The following is a 14,517-nucleotide window of genomic DNA, read 5'->3' as shown; positions in this document are numbered from 1 at the left end:
TTTTTTCATTTTCTGAAAGCAAACGCTTGAAGCAATGGCTGGAAAATTCGAGCGCGTGGAAAGACATGATGTCGTAGAATTCTTGAAGGAGAAGAATTGCACCGATTGGTCAAACAGCTCGGCTAGTAAACTCGCCGGATATACTGTAAATCTGCCGACGAAATTAAAAACTTTGCCGCAAGCTCAGGGGACAGAAATAAATAAGGTTATTGACGACATAAAAGCCGCATTACCGTACATAACTCCTAAGGAAGTGAGAAGGTTCTTATTATCGTATATATTCGAAATATAGAAATAAAAATAATACGAATGTATTTATAAAAGTATTATTAACTGACGGTCCTAAAACAGATTTCATATGCCGTATCACGAGGCGATCCTTCTCGAACTTAAAGAGGAGGGATATCGAGAATCATTCGATTGCTTGACGGAACTTTTAGATTTCGATGAAAAAATTACAGAAAAAATGCTTGGATCGTTGTTGTGGAAAAAGCCATCTTTGAAAGATCAACGAGATATTATAACATGTCTAAAAAATGGATTGATCGTGTCCGAAAATAGTAAGAGTAAAGGTATGAAAGAGTATGGTTCCACCAAGTCTCTTCATAGATGCTACATGCAGTTTCACCGATTAAAACAATTTACTTAGGTGACCATCTTGCAGAAGCAACGACACTTTTAGACATGGCCCTGTTCTTTCAATCGAAAACGTGGGAATGGTGGTGGCTAGCCGAACGTCTCTATCAATCTGCCCTTTTGGCCGCGAAGTTAATAGACAATGACGATGGTGAAACGATCACGTTTATACGTTACTTATACGGTCGATTTCTTTTTTACCAATGTTAGTAATAGATCCCGAACTTTTCACACTTGAAACTCTCAAAAAAGATCATGCTTTCGATCATATGTATGAACAGTGCAGAATCCCACAGAAGCTCTAGATTATCTAAACAAGGCGCGAGAAGATTCAGAAAATAAGGTATGGAACGCGTCGATGAAATTGGGAATAAGGCAAGACTGCATTTTTAAAGAATGCAACATCCTCTTGTACAAAGCTCTGTTGATTTTCGTTCGCGAGGAACGTCCCCAAAATCCCGATGCAGCTTTGAAAGTCTGCAATGAGGCTGTAACGAGAGCAACTGATAGTAAATTCCATTAATTTCTATTTCGTTTTATAGTGATATATGTAAAGCAAAGTATAAAAATTATTGAAGTTATTAAAATTAATGGAAATAAAATTAAAAACAGTTGGGAACACCGAATATCTAAATGAAGCTCTTCACGAGCTCGGGAAATGTTACATCGCTGTGAACGATATTAAAAATGCGTTAAAAAGTTTTTCGAAATTATTAGCTCTTGCCAAGAAAATCTCGGATGTCGAGGGTATTTGTAATGCATACATGGAACTGGCTTTTGCGCATAAAGTAATCCTTCCCTTTGCTTTTCCAAGCACAATGTCGTTTTTCTTAAGATGTAAACGATACTTGTCTTACGTGTAGCAATTAAATAATAATGACTACACGGAGAAACATTTGCGAATGTGTCGAGAAACCGCAGAAAATTTCGGCCTCCTCGATAAACTTGCCAATGCACATTATTACACGGGCGAGCACTATTTAAGTCAGGTAAAGGAATAAAATAAAAAGATTATAATAAAACGTGCTCTGTCATTTAATAAGTTGAAATAACTCGTATTCACAACACAGAAAATGTTGAATCAAGTGAAAAAGAAAAGAATTTTTCGTGCAGGGAAAGTTACATGTATCGACCAGTCATTTGGAAACGGCACTAAACTTATACAGTAGACTTAACTTGACTAACGAAGCTGATCGAGCAAGATGTATTGCAGGAATTTCTAAAGGTTGTCCTACATTTTAAAAAATTATATATCAATACAGTACATAAACTTAAATATCTAATTGGCATGTCTACTCTTGTTCATTTCGATAAGAAAAAAAGGAAATGTCAGTATACAGTATTCATATGCTACATTTTTGATTACCTAAGATCTTTACTCAAGTATATAGAAATACAGCTACTATTTGTTTTATATTACATATTTTAACAACTTATGTAAGTATTTATCATAATCGTATCATAATGTTGAATATTTAATTACGGATTATTACTAACTTTAAGTTCGATAAAAATTTTTAATCTCTCCAGCATTTACGTGTACATAATGATAGTGTCACTTTTAAGGTCAAGAGAGAATCGAGAAATATATCGATTTATTATTACAAAGTGGTGAATACGATGAAAACGCAACGTTGAAACTCTGTCGATGGAAAAGTTACAGAGAGATCTTTTGGACTGAACACATACACAGTAACTAAAATTCAATTTGAATTAATTTTCTTTTCACCTGTGTATCAGAAATTTCTTTGACAATTATCAAAATTGAAATTAGAAGGGACGTATATACTGATACAAACATTTATCAATCTGTGACGAAATTAAATGTTTACAAATTGTTGGAACTTTTTTTCAATTTTGATAATTGTATATTTATGCTATATACATACATTCATTGATTCTTTTTAAATTTTTTGTTAAATATACTATATGTTTTTTATTACATTAATATACTGACTATCGTGTTACGATGGCCACTATTTTTTTTTTTTTTTTTAATTGTAATACACATTTAACGTATATTTACTTAAAATAGTACATAAAATCTCCGCGAAGAACGCACTGACTTAATTTTTAATTTTACAAATGTATCTGTAACTTTTAATTTTATAAATTTATCTTTTTTTTTATTCGTGAAAAATCAAACTGTCTTGATGCTAGATTTTAGAGCGTCTCAAACTTGACTGAATCTGAGATCAACGTCACATAAATGTAACGTTTTATTGAAAATTATTGTATTATAATATTGTACATTTAATATTTCAGATACAAAATCAGACTTGGAAATTCAATATGAAAACTCGGATATTTCATCATCGCTCTCTTTTACAATTTAATTTTATGGGCTGTAAAAGCAACGTCGCAACTTCAAAAATCCGTATGTTACAATTACGTCTAATAAAATTTATTATTACAATTAGCATCTTTTTTTTTGTTTCATTCACATTATACTCATTCAATTTCATTCAGAGTTTCATCTAAATTTCGTATTTCACACAGTAATCATAATGAAATGAAATAAACAATATTTAAATAATTACGCAGTTATAAAGCAATTATAAAAATGAAATTGAAAGAAAAGCAATGATAAAGGGCGATTACATCATTAAACCATTTTTTACAGTGAAATTTTTAGCAATTATAAATGCGTAAGATAGAAAACTTCAGAAAGATTTTATTGTAAAGCAATTTAAATAATTAAATGAAATAAGTATTATCAAACAAAAAGTAAAAAATAATTAAAATGGTGAAATCTTGTGATTACATTGCACACGATAGTTTAATTTTTACTTCTTGAAAATACATAATACGTTTGTGGAAAATATTTGCTTCTGGAAAATTTTGTCAGTATTAAAATATAAATAAAATTTTTACTAATATTAAAATAATTACATTAAAATTTAATTTAAAGTAATTTCATATAGTATTTCAATCTATTCACTTGTATTATTAAAGACAATTTAATACACATTATATATAATCAATTTTTTTGTATCAATTTTTAAAAATACACAAATAAACGATATAAAAGAAATTAAAAATACTTTACAGATATCAATCAATAAAATGTCTTTGAAAAACACTTCAATATTAATAGAAAATTAATATTCATATTTCAAATTTGTAACATATAAAGATAAACTGATTTAAATCTTCTGGTATATAAAATATTTCTTATTTATTTCACTGGGAAAAAAATAAAATTTATAGCATTAATCACTTATGCATAATGAGAAACAATCATTTACACAACCAAAATATTTAAGAAATTAAATATTATATATAGATATCGTGTATTGTTAATTTATAACAAAAAATGTTTCCAGAAATAATGACAATGAGTTATGAATAATACAAAATTATAGGCATGTATATAAAATTCAATAAAAATATTTTCAAGTAATTCTTGTGTCAAAATAAACTATATAAAGAGCCAATACTGATGATATCAAAATTACAATTGTGCAGTTTAACTCTTAAATTTGAAATAATTGTAATTAAACAATTGTTTCATTTTATGTAAATATGAATTAATAATACAGCAAATATTTAAATAATAAAAACAGAAAAACTATTTTTAAATTGTATAAAAATTATATTTAATTTTGTAGAAAAGTGATCAATATATATATATATTGATATACTTAGAAAGTTATTTCACTTCCACTTTTGACATTGTCTGCATTTTAAGAAGTTACATATCAACAGTGTTTTGTATTTCACGTGATATGTTTTCCAAAGTCTCAGTTTCCATAGAATCAATATTGGTAGAAATATCTATAAGAACTTCTTGTCGTTTTTCAACTTTTGCGCTTGCTAAATCAAGTACTTCCTGCAATATTTCCGCCGCTGCAGTTATAGAATCATTCGTTGACTCTTCTTCTTTTGAAGAATTTGATTCCACAATTTCCACATTTACACTAACATGTTGCTTATCAGTTGTACTATCTTCTTTGGATAATACATTTTCCTCTAAAACTTCCGATTTTTTAAAATCAGAATCATTTATCTTTGTTTGTATTTTATTTTCGTCAAAAGATTTTCTTTTCTGTGTTAATTTAGGCGATTTTTGTTCGGTAGATATTGTTATATCGTCTTTATCATCGACTCCTACTTTCGTTTCATCTCTCGTTCTATCATGTTCAATATTGCTTTGTTCCATTTTCTTAGGAACATTATTTACAAAATCTTTATCAATTTTATTTGAACTTTCCTGATTAACTATTTGAGACTGTTGTCCATTGCATACTACTTCATCTTGTTTATTTTCTTCTACATTTATATGTTTCTCTCCATCTTTTTCTGTTTCTCTTTCTTCAGATACTTCAATTTCAATTTGTTTTTCTTCTACCTTGATTTCATTGTTTTCGTGTATATCTTTTTCTTTATGTTCTTCTTGTTTATTTTCAGAATCATTATTATCCAAAATTTTTATTATTTGTTCTGAATTCAGACAGTCTACAGATCTATGAATGCGTTCACCAATTTTGAAATTATTTTTTTCTTTTTCATTTTCTTCATTCTTATCTTCTTTAATTTCATTTTTTTCTAAAACTTCATGTAAATCTTTTGTTTCTTTCTCTTCTATTTGTAAATTTTCTATTTCTTTCTTGGTAAATTTCTCGGTTTCTTGTAAATTTTCTGTCACTTCTTGTGAATGTTCTGTTTCTTCTTTGCTTTCTATTTGTAAATCTTCTGTTTCTTTTTCGGGTTGTTTTTGTAAATCTTCTGTTTCTTCCTCGGTTTCTTTTTGTAAATCTTCTGTTTTTTTCTCAGTTTCTTTTTGTAAATCTTCCGTGTCTTTCTCAATTTCTTTTTGTAAATCTTCCGTGTCTTTCTCGGTTTCTTTTTGTAAATTTTCTGTGTCTTTCTCGGTTTCTTTTTGTAAATCTTCTATTTCTTTCTTGGTTTCTTTTTGTAAATCTTCTGTTTTTTCTTCAGTTTTATGATCGTCATCAAATTCTTTCATAACAAGTTTTACATCAACAACATCTTCTACTGCTTCCTTTTTGGAAGAATCAATTTTATTTTCTATATCATTTGTATCTGCATGATTATTTATGTTCAAATCTATTTCATTTTCCAACAATTCTTCCTCATCATCTTCTACCGTAATTGCTATTGTTTCAGACAAATCTTCTGACTGATCATCCATTACTGTGCTTAGTCCTAATATTGTTTTTGTCAAAATTTCAGTATTTAATTTCTGTAATTTTAATTCTGGTTGTTTATAGTGAGTCAATTTATGTGTCAATTCTGTAAGTTTATTTTCATAACTGGCACCACATTCGTCACACACATATGTTTGAGTCTCAAATATATTTTCAGAATTTAAGGATTGTAATTCTTGAGAAGTAACTGCAGAAGATTTTATGAGTTTCTTAATATTAGTTTTTTTTCTTCGTACATTCTTTTCAAGGCCTTTCTTCTGATTTGTATCATCATCAGATATTTCTATAGTAGATGAAGTACTTGTATATCTTGATCGCTTTCTCTTTAATATTACACCTTCGTTTGATGATTCATCATTTACATCTATGCTTTTCATTATAGGAATACCACTTAAAATAGTTTTTAATCTCTTGCGATTATGTTTATTGTCGACATCTGCGTCGGATAAGGATGAACCAGTTGCTCGTTTATATTTTGTTAAAGTTCTTCCTTGTCTTCTTGTAACACGAGAATCTGTATCACGTGTATCTCTCTTCTGTGTAATTTTTGTATGTTGTGTTGCTGTTGTCTGTTGCTGTTGAATGTTTGTATTCAACTGTTCTAAATTAGTTTCACTTACTTCTTTGGCATCAGACTTGTATTTCTTATTAGGTACATCTCCATCACTTGTGTCCTCATCTGCAGTCTTTAAACTTTTAACAGAACGTTTTTGATTCTGTTTCCCTACATCATTTCCTACGTTATTGATTGTTTTATTAGATTTATTTTTATTTTCTAAATTTTTGTCTGTTACAATATATGTCTTATTACCTTCATCATCTTCATCAATCCTATAAAGTTTTTTCTCTTTTATATCAATATCTTTTAATACATCTTTTAGAAAAACTGTACAAAGTTTGATTTCAGTGGAATTTTGTTGTACTTGTTTTTCAGTTTTATGAATGTCCATATTTTTCCAACAATTTTTACATACAATATCCAGTTTTCCAGTTTTCTGAGTCTTGTACATGTCATCGTCAGTTTTAATAGAACTATGACATTTATTACAAACTTGTAATTTTGTTTTTTCGTTTAATTTGTTATTTCGAGATCGTGTACGAGTCATTTCACCAAAATCACTCGTTGATTCATGCAATGTATGTAAATTTATTCTAGCAGAATCAGTAGTGGTAGTTTTGCGACTAACAACAGCTGTTTTTATCTATAACAAAAAAGTAAATTTAATAAGGATTATATAATATAATCAATATAACATTATATAACACTACCTTTGGGAAAATTAATTGATCAACTTTGTTTAAATTTGTTTTCTTATTGGCTGTATCTTCTAATCTCATTGCAGTTTCTTCACATATATTCATTAAATCTATCAATACATCTATTACATATCGACAAGGTAAACATATGAATTTGTTTTTCTGAATGTTTCCAATTTGCTTAAAAATATAAAAATCATGTTACTCCTCTAATAATTTTAAATGCAATTAATAATATATAATGTATTTCATACCTCTTTATCAAAAATTTCCTGTATTTTATGAAATGGGTTATATTGCAACTTCTTCTCTTTACTAAGATCAAAGATGAATTCGTTTTTTGCTGGTTCACAACATAAACCACAATGTTTGCGAACATTTGGTTTTTGCTTTTTTTTAGCTCTTATATACTTTTGTACAAAAGAGCTGCATTGATTCAATTCGTATGCACATTTGTGACAAATTTTGGCTGGCAATTGGTCTGCTCTTGGTATCTATATAAATAACAATGGTTAATAAAAATATATAAAAATAACATAAAAATCAATAAGCATAAAAAGAACAATATAATAAAACACAAAGATTGACACATATAACAGATTCAAAATATCTCATGACAGTTTATATGATTGATTATTGATGATTCAATTATCTTATGAAACTATAACATATTTATTATATTTAATTTTATAAAGGAGAAAACGGGAAATAAATAAATTTGTCTTAATACTAATATTATTAAAACCAATAACATATATTTAATTCATATATTTAATGTAAGTGTATTTTAAAATAAAATTGAATATATTATGAATATGCTATTAACATATTATCAATAAAAGCAATATTGCTAAGTTAGAGTTTAACTGTTAAATTATCATAAAGTATGGAAACATTGTATAATATCTTGTTAAATAATAGAACCATGATCTTTTGAACACTCTGCAAAATAGTATTAATCTCACATCATTAAAATTTCTGTATGCAACATTAACCAAATAGCTCTGTGTAACATCTATTACAATGTCTCCAAATTAATGATTTAATAAAATATATATTAGTTATTTACAATGGATCATTATTATAATACATCACACTAATAAATCTGTTTCTTATACTTAAATGTAATTATAATGAAATGAATTTAAGCACTTTGTTGGAATATTTACGTTATTCCATGTGCACAAATATAACGCACGCTCAGACATGCATTAGCAAATTTAACTCGGTTCGAATATCTCAATAAATTAATAATTTCAAGCACGCAGTTTTTCTTTAGAAAATTACCTTAACAAATGAACAAATCTCAAATTGGTCATAATATTGTTGTTTATTGTCCGTCGTAACATCCAGGAAAACACCTTCATCGCTTGCACAAAGAAAACAACACTGTCTGGACATATTAATATACAGAACTTAAAGATCAAAAATCGGTTATTTAGGAAATAAACTAATCAAATATTTGAAGATGTCAAATATAAATCTGAAAAAGGATTGCATCAAGTAACAAAATTCAGTAAAACGTAATAGATTGGCGGTATTCGAACTAAGATGGCGCACAACATACATTGTATGTTATGTACCAACATGTCGATGCGCCAAAAGGATGTATATTATTTTGATCGTTACATTTGAAATTTCGAATGTCGCTTAAATTTTACTTATTAGCAATGAAATAAGATAGAAGATATTCTAGAAGGTAAATAATTATTATTTTCTCTCAAGATTTTCTTTATTAAAGTAATTTTACGATCTTAAATATTCATAACGTTTTTATTTCATCAAGAATGTGCAAACTTAAATATTTTGGTCAATTTATATATTATATCTATCAAAAAACATCGATAATTCCACTTTATATTTATTGTTCACGTTGAGATAAATGTGACATGATGTATTCCTGATATTGTTGTATGGAAACTGTTAAATCATTTCTTATTGACCTGAGAAATAAACATATTAAATAACGAATATTTTATTTATTGCAACAAGAGAATTTTAATAAATCAATCACCTGATAAATTCTGTCATATTTTTAGAGAATTCGAAAAAATCTTGCATATAGATATTTGTAAAATCCATGAAAGTTTTCTTAATGATACCATTCGTTTGTTCATTTTTTGGTTTTGTTTCTTCCAGCTTTGGTTGTTCAGTCGGATCTTTAATGCCGGTCATTATACTTAATTGCTAAACAGGAAAAAATTGAGTGAAAAAATGACTAATTCCTTTGATGTCAATAAAATATATCATAATACAGTCGAGAGAGAATATTCCTCTCCTAAAAGTCATGCAATGATTTATAACGGTAAGTTTCACTTTAACGAATTCAAAAATCACGCGGGAAACATGAAGACATGAATACACGTGGGTGGCATGACATAAGAGTCAGACATATTGAGTATTTACAACGAATTCATTGTCAGTATAACATATACACGTTATATTTTTAAAAGTATTTAAGAACAGTTGTATTTGCATATAAATTCAGTCCTCGTAATGCATTATGTAATAAATTGTAAACAGTGTTAAAAGGTTTATAATAATAACAGATTATATACTTGTATAATTACAATGAATCGTTATTTTAATGAGAAGATTGCTTCTAGAGATATTTGCTTAATGTATATTTCATTCCTCGACATCAAACACATGACTAAAATTTTTCTAATAGAGAACTGCCAAGTAAGAGCACCATTGCGATTCCACCTTCATGTAGAGGATTTATTACGAGAATTTAATACGCACACGATATGCAATACACACAATAGCCGACGGTCGGTCGATTCTATTTTGCATGATCTGGGCCAGAATTATCACCGATTTAACGAAGGTAGAAGTCACTATAAAAGCCGACAACGAACGCAGACCAACGTTCCTTGTCCTGCTTCGCGCGGTACTATAGTTTCTAAATTTAGTGATTGCTCGTCTACGAATTATTGTTTTCGTCGATCTGGTTAGTCCAACCTAATGGACTACTGATCGAACTCAGGGTTAGCAGTTTCTGCGCGCTCGCGGTTCTATTCATCGACGCGCGCATTTACGCGGGAAAAGTTTTTAAGTTTAAATAAAAAAGCGTGTGTATCGAACGTCGCATGAACATATTTCAAAAACATTAGACAATGAAAATATGAATCTTGCTTTTGATCAGACACTCGACTCGTAAAAAACAATTTGTACTATTTGTTTTTTCTTCGACTGGGTATTATTAGCGTTCGCAGCAATGTCACGAAGCACAGCTTCTACGGCTTCCTCCCATTCTTGATCTTTCGAATCTTCCCGATTGAAAGAAGTTGACCACTTTAAGCGTGGCATTGATATTACTGTCAAAACTTTTCTAAAATTAGCAATGATATAACAATTTTTCAAAAAATTTGTCATAATTATAAATCGTGCAACTCATCAAACAATAATTACCTGAGATCTGAATGTAGCGCGGACATATCTCCACCAGCTTGTTCACCTAGTCGACGAATAGTTTCTGCCAGTGGTCCACTAAGTCTCTGCAATCTTCGCCACGATTGAGCATACTGACGTCTCACAAGTTCAATAATGGTACTTGTTAATGCCAAACCAACCAAGATATAAAGAGTACATAATAACGTGTACTTTGGCTTTTCTGCATAAAAAAATGATAATAGGAATTACGCGTAACAAAACATTGTCCTATGCGTCGCGGGTTTACGCGACCCTCTGAAATTTCTTTTAACTGTAACCAACACATGTGTCAATATTTACTCGGTACTAAATCACCGAATCCTATGGTAGTCATCGTAACAAAACAAAAATAAAATCCATCGAAAAAATTCCAATCATCTTCCCATAACATGAACATGCCTGCACCGCAGGCAAGATACAGAAAAAGTAAAATGATTGCTGCAAATGCTCCTGTAAAACATATACATATATATGTATAATGTTTTCTTTTTATACAAAAACTTATACATTATTTTATATAAAAAATATATAAGAAAACGACGTAATTATATCGAATACATAGTTAATTGTTATTTTGATCTTTCCATTGTATTGGACAATTTAAATGGTTTAATCAAACTTACCAAGTGATCGTCTTCCGGCTAGATTTGTCGGAATGCAGGAGAAAGAAAAGGAAAACGGAAGTTTCGATTTTAGAGTTAAACCGATTTTAACTACACCTCCGGCGAATAGTTTCCCCCAATCAGCTATTACTATTAGCGTCAAGGGTATACCAACGAATGCGAATAAGATGCAGAACATCCTTCCCCCGTTAGTAGATGGCACAACGTTCCCATATCCTTAAAACGCCAAAAAAAAAAGAAGAAGAAAAAAGAAGGGAAGAACAACCAAACAAACAAACGCATAAAATTTATTATGACTTATGAATTTTGAGTATTTAAAATTATATATTAATTATATCGAGAAACTGTAGGCAATACAGATTTATGTGGATTTATGAATTTCAATTGCACGTTTAATTGTTATTCATTACCAATTGTAGTAAGAACAGTGCTTGCAAAAAATACGGCCTGAAGGACACTCCATCTTTCAGTTACGATTGGCGGTAAATCTGCCGCATCTCGATTTTCTTGGTCTACAGTGTCTGTCACGAAAGAAATCAAAAAACCACCCTGCGCTGCTTCCTGAACTGCCTCCTCGTAAGCACGTAATTTCACGCTGACCTGTCAATTAATCTTTGTCTCTCATCCTTTCTAACCATTCAAAAACTATTTCGCACATTTTAAACATGTCAATCCGATTTTAACAATGATTTGTAAAATGAACGGTATTACGAGTCAAAATTCCGAAATGTATCGTCAATGATGAAAATATCGACTTACTAATGTGCGCAGATTTGACACATCGGTATTGTTGGAAACGGCATTAATAAATGAATATCTTTCAGCGCGTAAATTGGCGCGCAAAATTTCCAAACGCGTTAACTCTGCTGGAAGTTCGATATGCCGAAAGACCTGTCAATAGAAATTATAATAATAATCATACTTCTAGCGAGTTGGTTGTATAATTGATATATTTCCTATATATAATGTCTTAAAATTGCATAGCTCTAATGCAAGAAATTAATGTCATTTACAAATGACAATTAATTATACTTGTTTGTTAATCTGTAGAATTATACTTGGCTCTTAGTGGTTGGTTGTTCAATATCATTTTACATACTTCAAATGCACGTTCGGTTTGCATTTTGATAATATCGTTCGTTATTTTATTTTGCGAGGGGAAATGTGCCGAATTGTTTCTAATATTATCAGATAATATTGTTGCAAAAATATATGATGTACGATATATTAATTTCCGAAGAATAACAAACTAAAATAGGAACAATATATACAAATATTTAACAAAGGAGGTTAGTATTAATCGCATCGAGTCATGCGATTGGTCCATTGCTAAAAATAAAGACACCAATTGGAAATCCAGCTCTGCGTTGTTATTTCTGTAAATATTGCATTCTATAAACTTACGTAAATAGTTAAAGAAGTTTGAACATACTTTGGTACATTTAAAGGCATGCAGTCGAATCATTTATCATTAAAATTTTTCTGTGGATTTTTAGATGATCCTTTCAATACTTATAAAAGACTAACGACTTACGAAAGATTATTTTTTCTATATTTAACAATACTTTTTACATAATTACCTTTTTAAAAAAATAGAATAGCGTTATTTGTTCAGTATTCTTTTCTTGTGCATATGTTTAAAGGTTTGACTTACCAAACCACCAATTGCTGTGTAAAGCATCAAGGCAATCAACAATCCTACGTGACCAGCGATCGACTTGATTTTTTGTATATATATTTTTTGGAAAAATCTTCTTTCTTCAGTAGTTCGTTCGGTATTTCCTTGGACAAATCCCACCGATAAATTCGACTTTTTAATCGACATTTTAAACACACGAGTTTTAAAGAGCATGCAACTGCTTCCTATACTCGAGGAAGACTGATTGGGATCGCCCGAAACTTCTACAATCACTTCGGTTATTTTCGTATAGAAGAGCGAAGGAACTGTAGTCATAAAGTTTTATCCAGAATTTAAATTTGTCAGGCATCTTTGGGAAACACGATTAGTATTTAATTTTCATACGTGGCGCCTATAGCCAGATCATTATTATATCTATTCTTGTTATATATAAATGATTAAATTCAAGATTATTTAGTATAAGTTTCCTAAATGTCCAATTTTCAAAATATATTCTATAAGAAATATATTTTAATTAACAACTTAAACGTACCGAAATTTTTAATTTTTTCAACCGCAATCATAATAAAATTTAATATGAATACAATTACGCATCATTTCAGATTTGAAATTGCAATTAAATTGTAATTTAAACTGACTGTAATAGAGCGTTCATTTTATAACAGAAATAAATAAAATGAACAGGTATAAGCATAGACGAAATACATTCCTATCCGTCAGTGATATAAGCATTGACTAAATATTGAGTAGATCAAACATAAAATGAGAATCGTGAATCAGAGACTGAAATACCGACTAAGTCAAAAAACACTGGTTATTTGGCGCAACCTACGCTTAGTCAACGGTGGATTGGAGAACTATAGAACAAGGAAAATTCAAACGCAGAGAAGTATAGAAGAAACTAAACATAATCAAAACAAATAAACCAGATAAATAATTGTCGAATAATTTTTAGAAATATAGAAAATCCTTTAAATGTCATAAATGAATTATTGAAAGAAGCTTTAGATTACAGTTTGAACATAAATATAGAACACCAGTCTCCTTTCTCAGGAACCCTGAACAAACTAACACAAGAGCCAGATATCCTTCAAGTTAAATACCGGGAAATGCATTCAATAGGAACAAAGAGCGGGTCTCGTGCATAGTCACCTCCTCGTGGTGAGACCTGGTAATTGATATCATTTTTGCAAAATAAAACGACATCAAGCTGAGAACTGTGCAACTCACAATTCACTTCACATAATGCAAAATTCCTTCACATGATACAGTGAACTGGACTGTAAAAATCATTAGTTCATAAGTAAATTACTGGAAAAGAAGATTCAAATTTTCATCGACGAGAACAACTTAATATTCAAAACTCCCTAATGTAACAACAACAACAAAATTTTAAATTTCTCTGTATCAGCAGAACTGCATCACTGCGAGTCTTGTCGGGACACCTCCTCGAGGATGATGTTCTCCTGATACCAAAGTATAATTTTCAGCCAGATGTACCATCTCGAACACGAGATATTATCGCTTGAAAATTTTTCGAAAAACAACTGTATCGGGAGAACAGCTTAACGGCGGGTTCTGTCGTGCCAATTCTTCGAGGCTCATGTTCTCCCGATATAAAATTAGAATTTTCAACCAGATGTACCATCCTGTTCACGAGATATTACCGCTCAAATATTTTTCGAAAAACCTCTGTATCAGGAGAACCGCTGAACAGTGGGTTTCGTCGTGCCACCTATTCGAGGCTCATGTTCTC

The 14,517-nt window shown here is 29.9% G+C and overlaps 3 protein-coding genes across 9 annotated transcripts; 1 reads left to right on the top strand and 2 right to left on the bottom strand.

Moving 5' to 3' along the window:
* The first annotated feature begins 32 nt into the window (after positions 1 to 32).
* On the top strand, positions 33 to 3,056 carry LOC122537194. The gene is made up of 9 exons (XM_043670206.1): positions 33 to 261; positions 352 to 572; positions 650 to 841; positions 918 to 1,145; positions 1,249 to 1,424; positions 1,500 to 1,625; positions 1,750 to 1,861; positions 2,203 to 2,328; positions 2,902 to 3,056. Exons 1-9 carry the CDS (start codon positions 35 to 37, stop codon positions 2,970 to 2,972), a joined length of 1,479 nt encoding a protein of 492 aa, XP_043526141.1. The 5' UTR covers positions 33 to 34; the 3' UTR covers positions 2,973 to 3,056.
* Positions 3,057 to 4,230: 1,174 nt separating this feature from the next.
* On the bottom strand, positions 4,231 to 8,738 carry LOC122537188 (WEB family protein At5g16730, chloroplastic-like). 3 transcript variants are annotated; one of them, XM_043670192.1, is made up of 5 exons: positions 8,352 to 8,738; positions 7,319 to 7,558; positions 7,077 to 7,244; positions 6,619 to 7,009; positions 4,231 to 6,543 (listed from the first exon to the last, which is right to left on the bottom strand). In XM_043670192.1, the coding sequence occupies exons 1-5, from the start codon at positions 8,463 to 8,465 to the stop codon at positions 4,331 to 4,333; spliced, it is 3,126 nt and encodes a 1,041-aa protein (XP_043526127.1). In that variant the 5' UTR covers positions 8,466 to 8,738; the 3' UTR covers positions 4,231 to 4,330. The 3 variants fall into 3 exon arrangements, with proteins under 3 accessions (XP_043526127.1, XP_043526125.1, XP_043526124.1); XM_043670190.1 differs by having other exon boundaries at positions 4,231 to 6,613; positions 6,650 to 7,009; XM_043670189.1 differs by having other exon boundaries at positions 4,231 to 7,009; positions 8,352 to 8,479; positions 8,563 to 8,723.
* Positions 8,739 to 8,920: 182 nt separating this feature from the next.
* On the bottom strand, positions 8,921 to 13,107 carry LOC122537192 (TWiK family of potassium channels protein 7-like). 5 transcript variants are annotated; one of them, XM_043670203.1, is made up of 9 exons: positions 12,777 to 13,056; positions 11,882 to 12,013; positions 11,533 to 11,722; positions 11,123 to 11,338; positions 10,800 to 10,949; positions 10,479 to 10,680; positions 10,242 to 10,398; positions 9,079 to 9,251; positions 8,921 to 9,007 (listed from the first exon to the last, which is right to left on the bottom strand). In XM_043670203.1, exons 1-9 carry the CDS (start codon positions 12,972 to 12,974, stop codon positions 8,926 to 8,928), a joined length of 1,500 nt encoding a protein of 499 aa, XP_043526138.1. In that variant the 5' UTR covers positions 12,975 to 13,056; the 3' UTR covers positions 8,921 to 8,925. The 5 variants fall into 5 exon arrangements, 2 of the variants coding, with proteins under 2 accessions (XP_043526138.1, XP_043526139.1); XM_043670204.1 differs by lacking the exon at positions 10,800 to 10,949 and having other exon boundaries at positions 12,777 to 13,045; XR_006308563.1 differs by lacking the exon at positions 8,921 to 9,007 and having other exon boundaries at positions 9,157 to 9,251; positions 9,623 to 10,398; positions 12,777 to 13,107.
* Positions 13,108 to 14,517: the final 1,410 nt, after the last annotated feature.

The sequence above is a fragment of the Frieseomelitta varia genome, unplaced genomic scaffold (genome assembly GCF_011392965.1).
Source record: "Frieseomelitta varia isolate USP_RPSP 00005682 unplaced genomic scaffold, Fvar_1.2 scaffold_890, whole genome shotgun sequence".
NCBI lineage: Eukaryota > Metazoa > Arthropoda > Insecta > Hymenoptera > Apidae > Frieseomelitta > Frieseomelitta varia.
Note: the sequence above shows the minus strand (reverse complement) of the source record. Positions and strands in the feature narration are given on the sequence as shown.

Bases quoted from the DNA above. Each gene is read 5' to 3' on its own strand.
- LOC122537194 (XM_043670206.1), top strand. From the start codon at position 35: ATGGCTGGAAAATTCGAGCGCGTGGAAAGACATGATGTCGTAGAATTC. The intron at 1,146-1,248 runs GTAAATTCCATT...AATTAAAAACAG, and splicing joins TGTAACGAGAGCAACTGATA to TTGGGAACACCGAATATCTA. The intron at 1,626-1,749 runs GTAAAGGAATAA...TTTTTCGTGCAG, and splicing joins GCGAGCACTATTTAAGTCAG to GGAAAGTTACATGTATCGAC.
- LOC122537188 (XM_043670189.1), bottom strand. From the start codon at position 8,465: ATGTCCAGACAGTGTTGTTTTCTTTGTGCAAGCGATGAAGGTGTTTTC. The intron at 7,245-7,318 runs GTATGAAATACA...TATATTTTTAAG, and splicing joins AGGAAATTTTTGATAAAGAG to CAAATTGGAAACATTCAGAA. The intron at 7,010-7,076 runs GTAGTGTTATAT...TTTTTGTTATAG, and splicing joins ATCAATTAATTTTCCCAAAG to ATAAAAACAGCTGTTGTTAG.
- LOC122537192 (XM_043670203.1), bottom strand. From the start codon at position 12,974: ATGCTCTTTAAAACTCGTGTGTTTAAAATGTCGATTAAAAAGTCGAAT. The intron at 11,339-11,532 runs GTAATGAATAAC...TGGCGTTTTAAG, and splicing joins CACTGTTCTTACTACAATTG to GATATGGGAACGTTGTGCCA. The intron at 10,399-10,478 runs GTAATTATTGTT...TGCTAATTTTAG, and splicing joins GCGCTACATTCAGATCTCAG to AAAAGTTTTGACAGTAATAT.